Consider the following 20,171-nt stretch of genomic DNA (forward strand, 5'->3'; position numbering starts at 1 on the left):
TTTGAAATAACTATGTAGTTATTATACTACAAAGTGGTTTTCTTCACACGCAACAGCAGTCGCTAGGTAAAACAAAGTAGGTACCCATCTATTGTCAACCCAGTAACAAACTATACGTAATGTTTCAGAGTTCGAGCGATAAACACGCAACTAGGAAAAGTAGAGAACAGCCCTTACATCAAATTAACTGTATATGGTGACGACGAAAAAGAAATACCACCAGAAATTATAATCAAACCACAAGACACCAAAATCACAAAAGGCCAAGAAATTGTAAACTTATATTGCATAGCTAATGCCAGGCCTCTGCACGAATTAGAAACACTTTGGTTTAAAGATGGCATTTTAATAGATCTGGCCGGCGTCACTTACGATTTACAAGACCAATGGAACAGAACCTTGAGCTTAATTTCAGCTAATTTAAGTCATACAGGTCAATACACATGCCAGGCGAGATTAAAAACGGGAGGATTCGCAACCGTCACGGCTTCTGCCGCCGTCACTGTAATTGAGAAGCCGGTGTTTACGACCACTTTAAAATCCGAAACGTTTGGTGAATTTGGTAGTACCATAGTATTAGAATGCAACGTGCAAGGAATTCCGTTGCCGGGCATCACCTGGTACAAAGATTCAAGAAAAATTTGGAGCGTCGGCGCAGAAACCGAAGAAACCGATAACTCTGATGTGGACGATGGGGGAAGACGCTATCGTGTCGAGGTAGACCGCTCTCTCGTCATCAGCGACCTAAAAATGGACGATATGGGTATCTTCCAGTGTATCGCCAGCAATGAAGCTGGCGAATCATCCATTTATACATGGTTAAAAATAAAAAGTAAGTTACTTTACCTACGATTATTTACAGTGTATCATATGTAGACTAAACAACACTAACCATTGACTGTCATACAGCTAAACAACATATTCGCGTACCGCGCAGTCAGATGAAGTTAATAAGAGTGAGGACTGCGGATAAAAAGGCAAAAACGTTCAAATTCGATACTGGCAGTAAGATATTGATTGTAGTCATACCGCACATTCTTCAATGCAGCAATGATTTTTTTTTCAGCACATGTGTGAACGCTATTTTTTACAATTTTATCCTCGGTTACGGTGCAAGTGTTAGTTATTTTACACTTGTTTCATTTTACGTTTAGAAAAAACTATACTTGTCAGCTTTTGTAGGTAGTCAGTTTATCTGTTTTTTTTTTGCATGTTAACACTAACCTTTTTTATTCAGAACAATATATATTGTGTTGATTTTTAATTAAGTAATGTTTATAATATTAAACTAAAATATAGGTAATCTATGCTTCCATTATATCCATATATTTACCCCTGTATTATTTTATGAAATTCAATACAATATTTAATAATAGTAGTCGCACACGAAACAATAAGTAATTCATACTGTTCTCCTTATTTTAAGTCTTGGACATATTGTACGTTACTCCACAATAATTATACTTGAAGCTATTTTACATACACATTTCTCAGTTTCATCAGTTTTTTAGAAGTTTTTATTCAATTTTACAATGTGCATGTTAGAGCATAAGGTTTTCTTGTGATACCTACTAACTTTGACGAGCGTGAAGTAATTCGAGAGCGGGTTGTTTTAAACAATTAACATGTTGTAATATTACTTGTCCTGGGATGAAACTAAATTGTATGGAATAAGTATAATGTGGTTAAATTAAAATATTAAACGTTATTTTTATGTTATTGGTCAACTATGGCATTAGTACTAATGGCGGAAAATAGATAATTGCCGGCCGATTGTAAAAAGGAACATAGGTCAATATTTCCAAGCATATTTGAAAAAAATATATAACTAGTTGGGTATCAGAATAATTTTAACCAAATCGTTAAGTATGAAATAAACCAACCCGCTCTTCTAGTTGTATTGTAAACGTATATGTATGGCTAGCGTGTGTTTAACCCTAGTGCGTGTGGCTTGTAGCGTCCCCGCCAGTAATGCAGAGCCCGCCAGCCAACCTTACCGTGCTGGACGGGAAAGACGCCACCATCGCGTGCCGGGCCATCGGCGCGCCCACTCCCAACGTTACTTGGTACTTCAACGGTAAGTATTGCTTTATCAAACTGTTATTACCGCTAGAGCGAGGCTTATGATGACTGGCGTATTTACGTCAATGGTGTTAAAAAAGATCGTTTAGTGGTAGGTGCGTTAACGTTTAATCCTTATTTGATAGCAGCTAAGGATATCTTAAAATGATTCATTAATTGGTGATAGTAAATCATATCTGACTACCTATATAGTTACACCCGCAAGAGCATATGTAATGGTTATAAAGTACATAATGCAATATATTATATGTATGTATGTGTATATTTATGGTATGAGGTACTTCTACAACGATAGTATTTAAATTTGTTGTTACTCGCAGGTACTCAGCAGTAGGTGTTACCTCATAAAACTCATTAATATTGTTAACATAGTTATATTTTCCTACATGTACCTAAGCCAAAATACAATTTAGGTATACGTGTATGGGACGTTAACCTTTATTAGACGGATAAGATAAAGATATATCAAGCGTTATACCTTGTTTCGTTCTTCAACTGTTACTTATGTTACTACCGTATCAAACTATTGTTAATGCCGCGATAAGTTTCTTATAAGTTTCATGGCATGTTAATGTCAAGTCAATGCCAGATTGAGGTTTCACTTGGCATTTATATGTTGTTGATTGCTTAATTAAAATAATTCATAAAAGTCAATCTTCACTTTTACTTAAACAGAATGACAACGTTTATTTTTTTCAAAGTACCTATAGTTTGCATAAAAAATCGCGATAACAGTTTAACTGTACACCGTAACATAACGGTAACTAAACGTAATTATTAATGATTAAGCAAAAAAACTGAATGCAATTAATGAATTAAACATATCAATTATTTTTTGCAACTACTTACTCAATTTATTTACGCGTTACGAAAGTAAGTAGTCATTCATGCCGAATTTCGGCATAAATCATTCAATAAAGTTCGTTGTAATGCAGACGACTCATTCGCTAAATATATAATGAGATGAGACCCTTAGACACCACAGAATATAGTCTACACCGTCGCAGCGCACATTGACATGAATTCATAATTCCAGACTCCCTGATTATAAATCTGTCAGCGAGATTGCAAGCGTTAGAGCACGGAGACCTGCTCATTACCAGCACAACCACGGCCGACACCGGCAAATATACCTGCGTGCGCGCAAACGACGCGGGCAGCGTTTCCGGGGAAGCCTACTTAACTGTACTAGGTAATATATCATCTCCAGAGATTGAGTTATTTTAGAAACAGAATATAACTTTTGACGCCAAAAAATTGGAGTCAAAAATAAGTATCGACTCTCCGATCGACTTAAAAAAATGTAAAAAGTGAAATCAAGAGTTCTAATAAAATAAATAATTCGTTGTAAAGCAACCAGATGCGCGTAACTGATTGGAAGTCTAGACGTTTTCCATTTACCTCTTAATCTAGGTTTCACTTAATCACGATTCACTGAAGGATTATTTGAATTGGCATGGTTAATTTTATACTAAGTGTACGTTTTGTTTCAGTGAGAACGCAGATTATTGCACCCCCCGTGGACACGCGCGTTTTGCTCGGCCACACGGCTACTTTACAGTGCAAGGTTTCAAATGACCCCAACGTGAAATACAATATCGACTGGTTCCATAATAATCAGTAAGTGTAATAATAATCAGTAGACTGTAGAGCGTATGATCTATATAATCTAAATGTTAATAAAAAAATAATCTCAGATCTTTTTACGCGCCTTGAAGTATTTACCCAGCTTACTCTATGCGTGTTGTTAACCATTAACGATTATGAATATTCATATGTAATTTTATCGTTCCTGTTATCTATTTACCGACAGAGATTATTTGTGTGCAGGCCTATGACAGCCGGTTCCCGGGTGTGGGTCGCGGCAGATGGCTCGCTGCAAGTGCAAGCCGTACGCGCCAGTGACGCGGGCGAGTACTCGTGCGTCGTGACGTCACCCGGCGGGAACCACACGCGGAAAGCTGTGCTGTCCGTTATTGAACTACCCTTCGCCCCGACTAATGTCAGGGCCGTTAGATTAGATGCAACATCGCAAAGAGCTATTAATGTTTCGTGGACGCCGGGCTTTGATGGGAACTCGCCGATACAGAAGTTCATTGTGCAGAGGCGTGTTGTGCCGGAATTTGGTAAGTGACGTCATCAGACAGGAACGAAACGCAGTCCGTTAGGCATCGAATTACTTTTCGGCCGGACGAAACAAAAATAACGATCGGTTCTTTCAAACACGCCTTACACGCCTTAAGTATGTCATTGCTTTACAGGTCCTACTCCAGATCCTCTGTTAAACTGGGTAACTGAACCGACAAACGTCTCCGCGAATCAACGATGGGTTCTCCTGACCAGCTTGAAAGCGGCTACTTCTTACCAATTTAGAGTTTCTGCCGTCAATACTGTGGGCGAAGGCCCCGCCTCGGACCCCACGGACGTTTTAACTTTGCCACAAGAAGGTAACATTTTTATTTCCAAAGTAATTGAAAATCATGAAACACTTGATGTTGACAAAGTTTTTAAATACGTGTTTCACTATTTAAGAAATCCGCTTTACCTAGTCAACTAACACCGACTAATAAGCTAACAAGCAATATTTTTCAAACTAATTCTTATTAGCACTAAAATAAATAAATACAGGCGCACATTTACCTAATTTGGTCATTGGCATTAAAATGGCACTTTATATTAGAACAAAAGTTTCCTCAAATTACTACAAAAGGTACTTTGACGAAATTTATATTTACATCCTTACAATAAACTGTTCTCTTTGTGATCAAGCTGCCAGCGACCTTATATGCTGCCAAGGTATGCAGAAAGTCTTGAAAAAGATATGTTTATAGGTTTAATATTGTGTACGTGATCTATGTATTCAGTTGGATTTAAAAGAAACACAGCTACTTTCGTGAATGCGTCCATTTTATAAGCTACGTTTTCAGTTACTTTAATAATACATTTAGGATCTAGCATTCGCATGATGAATTAAATTTCGCATTTCAATTGCATTACTTAGTTTAAATACCTTTGCAAGCACGTTTAAACAATAATTTCTCTTCGGTCTAACACTTACACTACCACTAATTTGCATGTTTATCTGATATGCATCTGATATTGTTTTGAATGAACTTTTCCCATGAATTGTGCATTGTGGATCTGATAAGTACTGGGTTGAAACGTCCATCTTTCTTAATTATACTTAGCCCAATTCTAAGCATGCTACTTTTAAAATTTCGTAACACGTAGATTAAGCAAGTGTATACATTACAGCTCCCTCCGGCCCACCTATTGGTTTTATGGGCTCGGCTCGATCATCTTCTGAAATCATCACCCAATGGCAGCCGCCTCTAGAAGAGCATCGCAATGGCCACATCCTTGGTTACGTCATCCGATACAGACTTCGTGGCTACGACAACAGCCCCTGGACTAACCAAAACATCACCAACGAGGCCCAAAGAAACTACCTGATCCAAGACTTGATCACCTGGAAAGATTACAACGTACAAATAGCGGCTTACAATGATAAAGGCGTAGGTGTGTTCACTGATAGTTACACTATCAAAACAAAGGAAGGTGTGCCAGAAGCCGCTCCTGACAGTGTTCGCTGTGAAGCCTTCAACTCTACCTCCATCGCTGTTTGGTGGACTCCGCCGAATCCTCAAAAGATAAACGGAATCAACCAGGTATATTTGGACTTCATCAATTATACCTACATATGCTGTCAGTTTTAATTAACGCACGCACAAGACATTTATTCACATACGGCATAATAAATATAACAGTGAAAACGAAATTAAATAATTTAAAAAATGTAATGAGAAACTGATATGATGTTTTTAAGCGCCATATCAATGGACAGAATCGTTTCGCATCAAAATTAATCCATTTCCAGTTTATGTATATTCAGTCGTTATTTTTGATTGATGATGTTTTAACAAAGTTAACATTTAATGTGTATGAATAGGGCTACAAAATCCAAGCATGGCGATGGGACGAACTTGAAGCGGATAATACGGAACAGAAGCTCGTCAGTGTTCCGCCAAACCTTTTGGATCCGCTGACCGAACAGACGGCCATAATTAGCGGCCTTGAAAAATTCACGGACTACAACATATCAGTATTATGTTTCACTGAACCAGGGGATGGACCCCGCAGCGAGTTTGTTCTGGTCAGAACCAATGAGGACAGTAAGTACTTAATTTATATTGCAAATGTAGGTGAGACGTTTTTCTTTTGTACCGACAATGACCTGACCCTCACCTCAATGCTCTTATTTTATTGGAGTGTTTTGCCTATTAGGAATAATCATTGCTAATAGGCAAAACACTAGCGTTCATAATGATCTTATCTAACTTCTCGTATAATTAAATATAGTCCATAAAAAAATGTATACCTACTTTATGGAAATTATGGATAACCAAAATTATTCTCTAATCATTTGTATCCATTTTTTAGTTCCGGATGAAGTAGCGAACCTACAATTTGACGATATCTCTGACCGCGCCGTGCGCGTATCGTGGACGCCGCCGAAGAAATCCAACGGAATTCTAGTGGGATACAAGCTCTCCTACCAAGTGAAAGATGACCACACTACATCTATTAACGAAACACTACCGGCCAACGTTACCAGCATACGAGTCGAACATTTACAGGTAATTTTGACATCTTTTTATCGAATGAATTAACCTACATTCAACAATTTTCTGAAAATTATCTAATCACTTATTTATCAAACCACTCACAGCGAAGTGGCACGGTTTATTTTCTATTACAAATAATAACTTGAAATGTTTACTATTTTTTATTTTCTTATCTTGCTCATTGCATGCATAGTAAATAATTCCTCTACAATAAATAAATCTATACTAACAAACGAAAAAGTAATACCAAAATTCGTAACAGCGCTCTCAATAATACGAGTACAAGCAGGTCTGGTAATTAAAGAAAGAGGGCTAAGTTCAATTAATCTTATAAATAGATTTTATAGAAATGGCTTTTCAAATTAAAACAAAGTACAGTGGGAGTGAGTTTGTTGCATAAAAATTATTGAATCTGCTCCACCGCTAAATACATACCTATTTAAGAAACTCAAACAGTTTTGTAGCATTAATTGATGTCACCAGAGATTCACATTGCAATCGTAAAATGACAAGGTTAGTTAGTGAAAACAAAAACATTTCAAAACCGTAGGCGGAGTGTACCGAGCCGTGACTCGTGAACCCTTTGACGGCCGCAGATGGCAGTCGCGTTTTCGTGGCGCGCCGGCTTGACACACACATTTGTCGTCAGCTAATGTAGACCGCTCACTAAACCGTAGAGCAAACACGATATTCGCTACTCGTACATATACGTACGTTGTTTTAGCAAATTTGATGTTAGATATGCGACCATTTGTTTGATAAAATCAGCGACTGATGTTGTTTGTTTTCCAAAAAATATAAAGACGAAGTTAGGTATAGTGGTTTCCGAATCCAAATTCAACGGGCAGTTGAAATTATGAATTGTAATCGAATATATCCTCAAATACTATTAAAATTAAATTAACTTTATTGGAATAAATAACATCTCGCTCAGGGTTTTAAACAAGCAGGGTAAACTTATCTATTTTTGGCGCCCCTGTACAATGATTGGCACGTTCAACCTTATTTTAGAAACTGGATGCCTATGCCTGGTATTCAGTATGGGTAGTACGGTAAGAAATGTGTGGTTCAGTTCAACTCGTTGTAGATTAGCGTTGTTTGATAAAAAACACAAACAAGTCGATCCCAAGCAAAATCAAAGGTTATACATACTTACTGGAGTAGCATTCGACATTTATTTTTTTTATCTTAATTTGAAATTAGTTACAATATATCTCCATCGTAGTTATATTATAATATTGGTAGACGTGAAATTCGCTACGAGTAATATCAAATCAAAAGTGATACTCTAATATTTCGAATCCTTCGGGTCTGCCGCAAAATGAATATCTAAATTTAGATATCTTCCTCTCTATCGCTCGATTATGCTTGAGTAGTGATAGAGAGGCAGATAATGAAATTTCAATTATCGATCGATCGGCATCATCGGAAAATCTTCACAAATATCAAATATCAACATTTATTCAGCAAATAGGCCACAAGGGCACTTTTACACGTCAACATTGAATTTACATAAAAGCAAAAATAATAACATCAACAATTTTATAAAATAAAACTAACAATTCAATCTAACGTATTACAATTACTAAGAGATGTATATGGTCTCTTAATGTCGAATTACATACAAAATACAGATTTAAAAAAAACACATAAAAAAATCTATAATATTTAGAGGTGTAAATGTCTCTAGGTGTCAGAACTATAAGATTATATAGTTTATCAAGTTATCCTTAGAGATGTATAGGGCAAAGAATATAATACTCACTAGGAGAAGAACGGTAACTCCATACAAAAAAATGTCCCCAACCGTTTATACGTTTATACTAGTGGCGCCGTCTTTGTGTACCAATGGAACTAAAGTTGACAACCGGTTTAGCCTGGCGGGTATTGGTAGGTAGTAATTCTGTTGATAAACACATTTGTTATCTTCATATCACGAAATATATGCAAGATGCAAATATTACCCCTTGTTTGTGGTATTATCAATTGATTTAAAAAAAAGGCATGTTTATAACATTATATATATTATTTATTAAAAAATGTTTTACATTTAAAAATATACACTGAAAACTGGCAACTGGCAACTTAATAAAAAAATAGACATTAATAAAGCGCATTCACAAAGATTTCAGTACCTTTTATACAAATAACATTAGGCATGCCTACCTATTACACTTTACACACAGATACACTACACTTTACACACGGCATTTTGCACAGATTTCCAACTTGTATTCATACATTTCTTCACGGTTAATTAATACGCTTTCCAGATGCGTTATGACTCGGTTCCTTCTGAACCCACTAAAGTTGTAAATTTCACTCTATGGCTGCTTCAACAGCCGTTGCTCCGCATTTAGCACATTTTCTATGTGCATTGCTGTAATCCATGTAGGTACAGACTTACAGTCTTAAGTGGTACGTAGCGGTACATGTTGTATGTATTATTTAAAGAGTTAATAAATAAAATTTTCGTTATGAACTTTAACCACAGCAGTTGGACAGAGTCATTGACAAATATATTTTTTATTATGGTGGGTAGACGTACCTACCCTCCATATATTTTAAGAACATTGATAAAGACAGTTGGAAGCAAATATTCATTATAAAACTTAATCGCATGTAATTAAGTTTTAAGCGTTTTAAGTCCCGTTTTATGATTAATATTGTATAAAATTCGTGATAATTTAAATCAGAGTTGGGAGCAATATTGCTGTAGAAAAATGTTTTTATTTTTATTACTCGCAACTTTTTCCCGGAGGCCAACGCACACATAGAAGCTTAAGGCGCACACATGCGCAATTATTTGGGGACATAACTTTCTTAGGAAGTGAACAGGCCTTGGTATAGGGTCTCCAAGAGTCAATATCCTGTATAATTAATACATTCATTAAGAGAAAAGAAACATACGAGAACAGAATGAGGCGTCTCACTGTAATTAATTAATAAAAATTAAGTTACTAAGTATAATAGCTCATGTTAGCTTAAACAGACCAGTCTCCACAAACAGCACCCGTTCACGAGTATGACGCGTATCTCAGCCATCGCCTCCCTCAACCTTCACAATAGGTTGTTTCACGTCAGCTGGCGCGGATATTCTAAGAAATACTTGACAGTTCCGTCGAAATCGCGTGTCAGCTTTTATTAATTTACGTTTACCTTGCGTTTAGAATTTACAACAGACATACTGTGCATATAGCTTTAAACGTATTTAAAATACCAAATCTCTCTAGAGCACTATTAACTATGTGCAAGTGCCTGAACTTTCTCGAAAACTTTGGAATAATCTCGGGTACCTATTTCCGAAAACTTCTCGTAACTTTCAAATGATCGACAGTTTTGGTAAGAACTTTATGAAAACTATACGCATATTGAGGCACAAAGTTTTGCAGATATGAAAATCTATCCACAATGGTCGCATTTACAGCATAACAAAGACATGAAAAATAATAGTCTACTCCTAACATACGACAGACGAGCAATAATACTTCCGTTCCGTCGGATATTAAAAGGCAGTGTTCTGTGAACATAGAATAAGTTGGTCTTCGGCTAGCTCAAGCTATACTAAATATAATATTAATATAGCTATTGTATGATTGTTCTAGAGTCCAAAGCTGTGTTTGAAATTTTGGGATGTATGCGATATTAGATTTTTTTGCATCCTTAACTATTTTGAAATGGTATCGTGAAAAAATTCTACGTTTTTTGTAGGCAAGCACACACTACAAGTTCTGGCTGTGCGCGCTGACGGGCGTCGGCGAAGGACCGGCGCGCTCCGCGGTCATTCAGTCGGGGGTGGAACCCGTGCTGCCGGACGCGCCGCGCAACCTGGCGTTGTCCAACATCGGCGCCTTCTCCGTGCTGCTGCAGTTCACGCCCGGCTTCGACGGCAACTCTTCCATCTCGCTCTGGACCGTACAGGTAACTTGCACAGTACAAGCTCTGGCTGCGTTAGCGGAGGCGCACCCGTTGAAAATATATTGCCAATTAAAAATTCTAGAGAATTCCTTGGAATATTTAAAGTATAGTTAAAATCCAAATAATTATATATTTAATAAGTACATGTAGATCAAAAGAAGGAAGGAAGTGTAACTGATTAACATATTTTTACAGGCACAAACTGCACGCAACTCATCCTGGATAACAGTATTCGAAGCAAACGCCCCAGACGCCCAGTCCATACTCGTGACCGGACTAGTGCCGTTCACCACGTACCGGCTACGCGTAATAGCGACCAACGTCGTCGGGACTTCACCGCCTTCTGAACCGTGCAAAGAGTTTCAAACCATCCAAGCCCCTCCGCAGCACCCGCCGAGAAATGTGACTGTACGGGCAGTGAGCGCTAATAATCTCCGCGTCAGATGGATCGTAAGTATTTAACTATCATTTCTGCTTAGAGGTGCGACCCCTGCGTACGTAACATGGTTTTAATAAAGACACCTTTTCTCAGAAAGTTATCTTCGATAAACATATGTATTCATACAATATGCATTTATAACTATACAAAAAACTTTTTATGATAATTTTATGACCGTAGAAACTTAGTATGTATTGTTTTTTTCCAATATTGCAAAATATCTTGATAATACTTTAGGTACTACAGACAAAGTTTTATATTTTTCAATAAGTATGTACTGTATAAATTTGTTTCTTCTTGTATTATAATTTACTTAGAATTTGTACTAAAAATGCGCGTTTGATAACTCTGAGTACCAATAACTTTCAAGAAGTAGGCATTCTAACATTTCTAACCATGCGCCATTGACGTGTTAAAACTTTTATCGTTTATTTTAGAGCGCGCTATAAACTTATACAACATTTTCAGCCGCTACAGCAAAGCGAATGGTACGGCAATCCAAAAGGCTACAACATAACTTACAAGCAAAGCGGCACTAACGAGACATTGTTCAACATCATAGAGGACCATACGGCCAACTCCCACATACTGTCCAACCTAGAGGAGTGGTCCGTGTACGAGATACAGATGACTGCCATCAACGAGGTCGGTATCTCTACTGAGAGCCCGATGGCCACCGAAAGGACTAGAGAAGCCGGTAATTTTTTGTTATATTTTTATGCCAATATAAGTATACTTCCGTTTTTATCGAGCTGTTGATATAAAATTAAAGCGTGCAAGAAAACCAGACAAGGAACCGAATTTCAGGTCTTACATACGTGACCACGCGAGTTGACCTCTTTTTATTCAGTACTGCGTCGGAGAAGAGTTAGTGTAGTTACAAGCGACTTTCCAATTTCCTCTGCTTGTGCATTTTTTTACATTCAAAACTTATATTGTGGTATATGTACATATGTTCCTTTTATTGAGGATTCTAAGTTCTAACCCCTATGTATATTTTTAGTACCATCTTCCGGACCAGCTAATGTATCAGCTAACGCGACGTCATCTACAACAGTAGTTGTGCTATGGGGCGACATCCCAGCTAAAGATCAAAACGGTCTGATCGAGGGATACAAAGTTTGCTACGCGGCCATAGTGCCACCTCCTAGGCCCGACCATCAAAAAGTGGAATGCCAATCCATACCCTCCAACCAAACGCACACTATCACACTAACAGAACTGCGTAAATATGTTGTGTATCAGATACAAGTACTGGGATACACTAGATTGGGAGATGGAGCGCTTAGCGATCCCCCTGTTACAGTGCGGACGTTCGATGACAGTGAGTATACTTTGCATTGTATTTGAATTCTTATGGCATATAACACTGTAATATATAGAGATTATTAAAGATAATTTGAACGATTCTGTTATTTTTTGTTGAAGTGAAGTTGAAATATTATTAACCTACTTTATTATCTACAGCTCCCGGTCCACCTTCCAATGTATCTTTCCCCGACGTGACTTATACGACCGCTCGTATCATTTGGGACGTTCCCGAAGACCCCAACGGAGAAATATTGGCGTATAGAGTGTCGTACCATCTCAACAGCTCGACGCAGCAACAGTTTTCAAGAGAATTCCTACCGTCAGACAGAACGTTTAGGTACTTATGAACAAGCTTTTGAGATTGTTTCTATCAATGTATGAGCCGGCTTATTGAAATACGTTTGTTTCCAGGGCAACAGAGCTGCAGTCAGAGAAGTACTACCAGTTCTCAGTGACGGCACAGACGCGTCTCGGCTGGGGCGGCACTGCGCGCGCCCTGGTGCTGACCACAGTGAACCGCGCCGCGCCCGCGCCGCCCGCCCGGCCTAACGTGGCGCGATCTCTGCTGCAGCCACACCACATCACCTTCTCGTGGACGCCTGGCAGCGACGGCTATGCGCCGCTACGGTAACTACCCCAGCTGTGTGACCGCCTGTGTCACGTAACCCCTCGACTCCCAGCCATAGACTATGTCTAAAAGCTGTAGGTCCCAGGGGATTTTTACTTTTTATACATTCAGTATGGAGTAGCTTGGACTTCCGCTAACGCCATATCGCGTCAGCGGACTCAAAGAGGTTAAGCTGTCATGAGAATCGATTTAATTACAAATCAGTCAAATCACACCTTAACACCTCCTGTCTGAGGTCTGCATTACACCAACATCTCTTATTCCTTCCCCGTATGCTCAAAAAATTTGATCACGATCGTTGCATTGCATGGTATCGGTTAATTTAGATGTGAGCAGCGCACGGCCGATCATTGTAGATATCATTCTTTGTGCAGCAGTGGGCATCTTTCGGCTGATATTACGAGGCTGATGATAAAATATATTTTTTTTACAGCTATTACACAGTACAACAAAAAGAAGAAGGCGCCACATGGCAGACGATCCCCGAGCGCGTGGACCCGTTCGCGACGTCCTACACCGTGGAAGGGCTGAAGCCATACACGGCTTATCAGTTCCGCATACGGGCCACCAACGACATCGGGCCCAGTCGCTATAGCAACGCTACTGAAACCGTCCGCACTTTGCCTGCAGGTCTGTAGAATATGCATGTTTCGTTGTTCAAACTAACAATGTTGACCCTTTCGCAATGTCTTACACCGTTGGAGGGCTCAAGCCTTATCGGTTCCGCATTCGCGTCACCAATGACATCGGGCCCAGCCCAGTCGCTAGTCGTAGCAACGCTACTGGAACCGTATACGAGAATATGCAGTTGTGTTGTCCCCTCGTTTCTTACCGACTTCTTATCGGGTGAAAAATGATAATCAATTATGTAAAAATTGTTGATTTAACAAAATACATAATTTTACAGTCTCTGCTATACGTCGATGTTGTTTTTCATGATGAGAACCGGTACTAATTATCTTAACTTAACTCATAGGTTATGCGCTAAATACCTTCATGTAAGAAAATAATTTTTTCCACTTTCTTTTAGTACGGAAGAGAAGTATAAAGGTACATCAGATAAAACATAGTACTTTTCAGAATGTTTTCGATACAGTTCGAGTCTAAAACCCAATGCACTGACTCACTCATTTGCGTTATTTACAGCCCCAAGCAAAGCCATAGAAAAACTCCACGTGGTCCCGATAACGCCAAGTAGCGTTCGAGTGCAATGGACTCCGCTTACCGAACAATACTGGAGCGGCGACACGCAGACCGGCGGCTACCGGGTCTACTACCAGCCCCTGACGGATTTCCCCACGCCTCTGCATCATACTATGAAACAAGAAGTGCCCGGCATTAAGGTATTCATAAACGTTCGCCAAACAAAAGCTTGAAGGTAAAGCCCAAGACTAGGAACTAGTTTTTTCAAAACCCCGATATAGCCCAAGATTATTAATTACATAGTTTATGCTTTTTACGTAGGATTGAATCATGTATTTAGGTAACAACTTTGTATTATTAGATTGTCCCATTAAAAATGAAATAATAAACCTACGAACGTAATAATACCGGTATTTTTTATATGAAGAAAAACCCGGTTTCGAGCCTTGGTAAAGCAAAGAGGTAAAACCTATATACCCAGTCATTCTTTGCATTCTTACCGATCAATGTCCTTACCTATTCGCGGAATCAGTCACTATGATTTGTCCTCGTCCAGTCGCTTTGTTGTTTGTTCAGTATGATGACGAAATGTTATTGATGACTTTCAGAGCGAAGAAGTAGTTCTAACGGACCTGGCGGTGGACCGCAATTACGAGATCAGCGTGTGCGCGGTGAACTCGCAGGGCTCGGGCCCCGGCGGCACGCCGGCGGTGGTGTGGGTGGGCGAGGCCGTGCCCACCGCGCCGCCGCGGGACGTCAGCGCCGAGCCGCTGTCGCCCACCGAGGTGGCGCTCGCCTGGCAGCCGCCGCTGCTGGCGCAGCAGAACGGCGACCTGCTGGGGTACAAGGTAGGCGCAACAGATACACACAAAACATCGATAAACCAATAATTGGGGCTTCCCCAGAAAACTGATTGTTAGTGTCAGTGGCGTAGCTAGGGAGGGGCGGCGGGGGCGGTCCGCCCCGGGTGTCACCCATTTAGGGGGGTGAACATTAGTAGTGCCACCTATAAAAATTCGTAAAATCATGTAAAATGAAAGCGATGGAGTAAATCCTGAGCTATTTAACATAAATTACAATTAAGTACTCTTTTTAAATATATTTTTCAATTTTGATTGAATTTTGGGGTGCCCAACCCACAATTTCCGTACCGGGTGCCGCCCATGCTAGCTACGCCACTGGTTAGTGTATACTTCCCAGTTCCCGTACAGGTTGGTTTAGGTACGGTCAGCAAATTTATTGGCTTGGCAGCTCTGCATACACACTTTGTGCGCAATGCGCAAAGATCATTGCTAGGTACTTTATTACTTGGCTAGCCTCTCAATACATTTACATTCTTTATTGGGGTTGGCCGGTGGAAGTTTTTAGCAGATGGCGCCATCATAGCTTGCCCTGTCAATCCCTAGAATTGTGTCATTTTTTTGTTTTTTTAATACCCTGGATGCCAGCCCTTTAAGCCAAATCTCATAGAAAAAGGGGCAAGCTATGATGGCGCCATCTATGCAAACGTTTGACAGTTGCCAACCCCAAGACAATCGTCAGATCACATGAAATCCAATAATGATATAATATTGACAAATCACTATATCATTGTGGTGTCTTTATTGATAGAAACAAAGAAATAAATTAACAAACATAATAAAACTTACAAAAACTATAGGTAAAAAATTTGCCCCAGATCGCCGTCAACGGGCAAGGTGCCCAGAAGGCTGGCCGTATTTCCCCGCTGTATAGCGATGCTAATACGCTGGGCGAAATAGTGGCCAGCCCTCTGGTCACCAGAAGCCTCTATTAAGCGCGCCGACAAGTCTTTGTACAGTCGACGCGCACTTGGCCCCCACGGCCCCAAAGTTTCGACACCAAACGCCGCAAATATGTAGCTGCTTCCCAGAGCGGCATATTTGCGGCGCTTGAGGCTTTCGGCTGAGGAAGCCGCAGCGCCAGCAGAATCCTTGGTGCTTGGAACATGGGACGGTGCCAGGGTATCAACGCAGGTAGCGTCCCAAACTAGCGGCCGACCCATGCTCCAAGGCACCAGTGTCATTCCGTCGGGCCTCTTGCCGTCATCCCTGGCCAGACCGCTGGGCTCGAGGACTGCAGGTACTTTGGCACTAACAAGAGCCCGACGGAGGACATCATTTATGCTGGCATGGCGGGGGATCCTGCCAGCGCTTCGAACACATGAGAGGCCATGGTGGCCAATATCATTTGTTTATTTACTTTTTTCTTTGCCAGATCTTCTACTTAATGACCGAGTCCCCAGAAGAGCCCGAGCCGGGCCGCAAAGCCGAAGAAGAGATAGAGGTCGTAGCTGCAACCGCCACATCTCATTCTCTAGTCTTCCTCGATAAGTTCACGCAGTATCGTATTCAGGTAATTTTCTCAATCCTTAGTGCCATAGGTACATACCTATCGTATGCAGCGGGGTACATACCCCGCTGCATACTCTACCAGTATCTGCATTTGAGAACGTATTAAATTTCATAAGTACCTATACGTACCTACCCTTTTTTATTCGATAAATTGTAGCAGATAAAAAATAATTTATAGTACATATGGTGCTACTTTATCGCCCTAGTGCCGTAATTAGCATTATACGTGCCTATGTCAAAAATTTAAAGGGCCATATGTACTTTCTGTAAACCTAATGTAATGAGCGGCCTTTTTCAAAGGGGTTATCATGAAGACGTAATTTCTACCAGGTCCTTGCATTCAACCCGGCCGGCGACGGGCCGCGTTCCAGCTCTATCCTCGTACGAACGCACCAAGGCTTGCCGACGGCGCCGCGTAACATCACCTTCACCGACATCACGATGAACAGCCTCGTCGTGTCCTGGGAGGCACCGTATCGGCGGAACGGCCTTATACAGTCGTATCTAGTCACTTATGAAACCATCGAACAGGACGAACGTAAGTGGATTTGGTCATTTTATTTTAGGATGACTTTAAAAACGTAATACAAAAGAGTTAGTTACTTAAGATCATGATGTAACGATGTTAAGAATAAGAGCACTGGCGCACTAAGAATAAGAGCTACTGCTTCGTTGCCGCTGCACGATGACTTACTAGTCATTTTGAAATTTCTTTCAATTGTAGAACAACGTGACGTTTGAACACATTGACTATTTAATTCGACAGAAATGAGTGCTTTTCACCCCTCGGTTAACAATCTACTATATCCCGGTTTTTGTTTTTGCAACTGCTTAATCTTGCAAAACATAAAGTTAATATCTTATTTTTATTACTAAAAATTCCAGGGCAGATAAGGTTTCTTAAAATGAGGTCACATATCTTAAGAGTCCTTACAAAAACGAAACTTAAGAGCGGGTATGCAAAACGTTACAATTACTAGCATAAAGTGTTATAATATCTGACTCGAATGTAATGTTTTAAGAGCTGAGCAAGCAAGTGAAGCAGAAGGTGACGGAGCGGCGGCTGGCCGTGGGCGGGCTGGAGGAGGAGGTGGAGTACCGGTTCTCGGTGCGCGCCGTGACGCTGGGCGCGGGCCCGGCGGGGGCGGGCCGGGCGCGCACGGGCCCGCAGGCCGGCTCGCCCGCCACGCCGCGCGCGCTGCAGCTGGCGCCGCTGCCCGCCGCGCTGCACCTGGCCTGGACCAACGCCGCCTCGGGCCGCGGCCCGCTGCTCGGATACTACATCGAGGCCAGGAAGAAAGGTACGACGGTGCGCCCGGATCCCGTTCAGACGGGGATCGCCGTATCCGTACTCATTCATTTACATATAAACTCTACGAAATGGATTTACGACTTGTTTCGTTTGATTATACGTTTACCTTTTTATTATAAAGGCGTACTTAAATTTGGTTCCCCGTTTGACACGTTTAAAAGACGTCAGACGTTTAATAGTACATTATTGTCGAGGCTCGGAAGTAGCTACTTGCAGGCTGAGGATTCGTTTTAAACGGACGACCTTGGGAGTCCGTTTAATTGAATCCGAAGCCAGCAAGTAGCCTTCCAGCCGAGTCATATATAGTGCTTTTCTCAAAAATGGTGCAAGAAATATAAATATCATAGAAATATTTTACAAAAGCAACGTGTTCCGTATATATTTTCACAGAGAAAAGCCGTTGCCGCCTTTTTATTTTTTTAATAAAAAAATAGAAGTGTATTTTTCTGCCAAAAATACGCCTACCTATTTGAGACACCTAAATAGTCGCGGTACTAATTATCTGTTTGGCTGTTTATTGGGCCTGTGCCTTCATTTGATATGGCCATTTCAACTTTTAAAAAGTTTGGAACTCGACAAATAATGGAATTTGTATGCAACATTGCAGTCCCAAAACCGAGACTGCAATGTTTTTAACTTTTTAATTTTTGACTAACCATAAACTACGCGCTTCGCGACCGATTTTTTAGACGGCAAAGTCGACTTTGCCGTCCATTTTTGAGAAAAAGAATATTCCTGATTATTTATTTTATTTACGATTTTATTTTTTGCTGCAGCCAAGGAAACGTGGCAGGCCTGTAAGTTTCTAGTCTACCTCTTCACAAATTAGACTGTACCATAATATAACTTTGCACATAGCCTATGAAATGTACATATTCTGACTCTAATACTTTCAGTACTTTATCGATCCAAATTAAGATCCTATAAATCTGACTAAATTTCAGATGATACGAGATGGGAAACGATCACGAGAACCAGCAACGGAATGTTAGAAGAATTCACGATATCATATCAAAGCCTGCTACCCTCCACTGCCTACAATTTCCGAGTGATAGCATACAACATGTACGGTATCAGCAACCCGGCGTACAACGAGAAGGTCATAGTGACCCCGTCGAAGCTATACTTGGAGTACGGGTACCTGCAGTACCCGCCGGTTTATCGCCGCACGTGGTTCGTGGTGGCGTTGGCGGCCGCTTCTGTGGTCATCATTATTATGGTGATAGCCATACTCTGCGTGAAGAGCAAGAGCTACAAATATAAAAGTGAGTGGGCCCGTTACGTCACTTTATACTTTAGCTGTTTGTGTACTTATAATTTTTATCTACTCGTATCTACATGTGTCAGTCTCTTGTTAATTACTCTTAATTATGTTCATGTGGGTCTAAATCGTCCTAATCAAATCGGTACAAAGTGCGTAGCCAACATGCAATAATTAACGCTCCGTAGCGGACGAAACGCAACTGTCACTATCGCACTAATGTCGAAGAGTGATAGAGAAAAACACGCTACGGAGCGTTAACGATTGGCACGTTGACAACGCGCCCAGCTAAGAGACGACGAGACGAGAGGGAAGACGAGACGAGAACAAGAAGTAAAGTTCGTTTTGTATGATTTCGAACAGAAGAAGCACAGAAGACTCTGGAGGAGTCGCTGGCGGGGTCGACGGACGAGCGCGGGTCGCTGGCGCTGGACCTGTACCGCTCGCGCGCCAACTCGGCGACGTCGGCGGCGCTGGGTGCGGGCGCGGGCACGCTGCGCCGCAAGCCGGCGCCGCAGCTGGGCAAGTCGCCGCCGCGGCCCTCGCCCGCCTCCGTGGCCTACCACAGCGACGAGGAGAGCCTGCGCGCCTACGACGAGAACCCCGACGACTCCTCGCTCACCGAGAAGCCCTCCGAGATGAGCTCCTCCGACTCCCAGGTGATCACCATTAAAATAAGCGTCGTTTGAATACCCACACGTGTGACTAAACGCTTTATTTTTGCATACCCGCGTCGGGAATCGTGATGGTAAATATGAATCTCTAGCTTTTTTCGTCACGCTTTTACTGAGCACTGTTAATAGTAGGTCGCAAACGCGGTGTACTGTGCAACGAGTACATCGTTGTGTTAGATTCACCAGTTTTTTATTCCTCTTTGTATATTTTGAAGCTGAGTCTCCTTCGTTTCCGCTATTTAGATCTTGGTATGTGGTATGTTTAATTTGACGTATTTGTAAAGAACATAATATGTTGATGAATGTTATATATATTTTATTAAAAACATTAATTAAATAGCTCACACTTCATTTTCTAAAACGATAACTAGAATTGGCTTTAAATAAATTACAAACTGAATTACAC

At 40.8% G+C, this 20,171-nt stretch overlaps 1 protein-coding gene across 5 annotated transcripts in view; it reads left to right on the forward strand.

Annotated features, from left to right (window-relative positions):
• Positions 1–20,171, forward strand: part of LOC134665178 (protein sidekick) — a 57,603-nt gene that overhangs the window by 33,094 nt on the left and 4,338 nt on the right. Inside the window, exons 5-29 of one of the 5 annotated variants that reach the window (XR_010098341.1) lie at positions 129–832; positions 910–1,005; positions 1,958–2,077; positions 3,119–3,274; positions 3,576–3,702; positions 3,913–4,208; positions 4,344–4,529; positions 5,338–5,750; positions 6,032–6,254; positions 6,523–6,719; positions 10,419–10,628; positions 10,821–11,075; positions 11,533–11,761; positions 12,068–12,388; positions 12,532–12,712; positions 12,787–13,002; positions 13,437–13,633; positions 14,150–14,346; positions 14,755–14,994; positions 16,382–16,519; positions 16,849–17,056; positions 17,541–17,819; positions 18,607–18,627; positions 18,775–19,095; positions 19,455–19,839. Coding sequence is in view for 4 of the 5 variants with exons in the window: in XM_063522034.1 (XP_063378104.1) it covers positions 129–832; positions 910–1,005; positions 1,958–2,077; positions 3,119–3,274; positions 3,576–3,702; positions 3,913–4,208; positions 4,344–4,529; positions 5,338–5,750; positions 6,032–6,254; positions 6,523–6,719; positions 10,419–10,628; positions 10,821–11,075; positions 11,533–11,761; positions 12,068–12,388; positions 12,532–12,712; positions 12,787–13,002; positions 13,437–13,633; positions 14,150–14,346; positions 14,755–14,994; positions 16,382–16,519; positions 16,849–17,056; positions 17,541–17,819; positions 18,607–18,627; positions 18,775–19,095; positions 19,455–19,750 (5,827 nt within the window). In the remaining variant the exon portion in view is untranslated. The remainder of the gene's footprint in view (positions 1–128; positions 833–909; positions 1,006–1,957; positions 2,078–3,118; positions 3,275–3,575; positions 3,703–3,912; positions 4,209–4,343; positions 4,530–5,337; positions 5,751–6,031; positions 6,255–6,522; positions 6,720–10,418; positions 10,629–10,820; positions 11,076–11,532; positions 11,762–12,067; positions 12,389–12,531; positions 12,713–12,786; positions 13,003–13,436; positions 13,634–14,149; positions 14,347–14,754; positions 14,995–16,381; positions 16,520–16,848; positions 17,057–17,540; positions 17,820–18,606; positions 18,628–18,774; positions 19,096–19,454; positions 19,840–20,171) is intronic. The other 4 variants (XM_063522034.1, XM_063522035.1, XM_063522036.1 and 1 more) reach the window with 4 other exon arrangements.

The sequence above is a fragment of the Cydia fagiglandana genome, chromosome 6, assembly GCF_963556715.1.
Source record: "Cydia fagiglandana chromosome 6, ilCydFagi1.1, whole genome shotgun sequence".
NCBI lineage: Eukaryota > Metazoa > Arthropoda > Insecta > Lepidoptera > Tortricidae > Cydia > Cydia fagiglandana.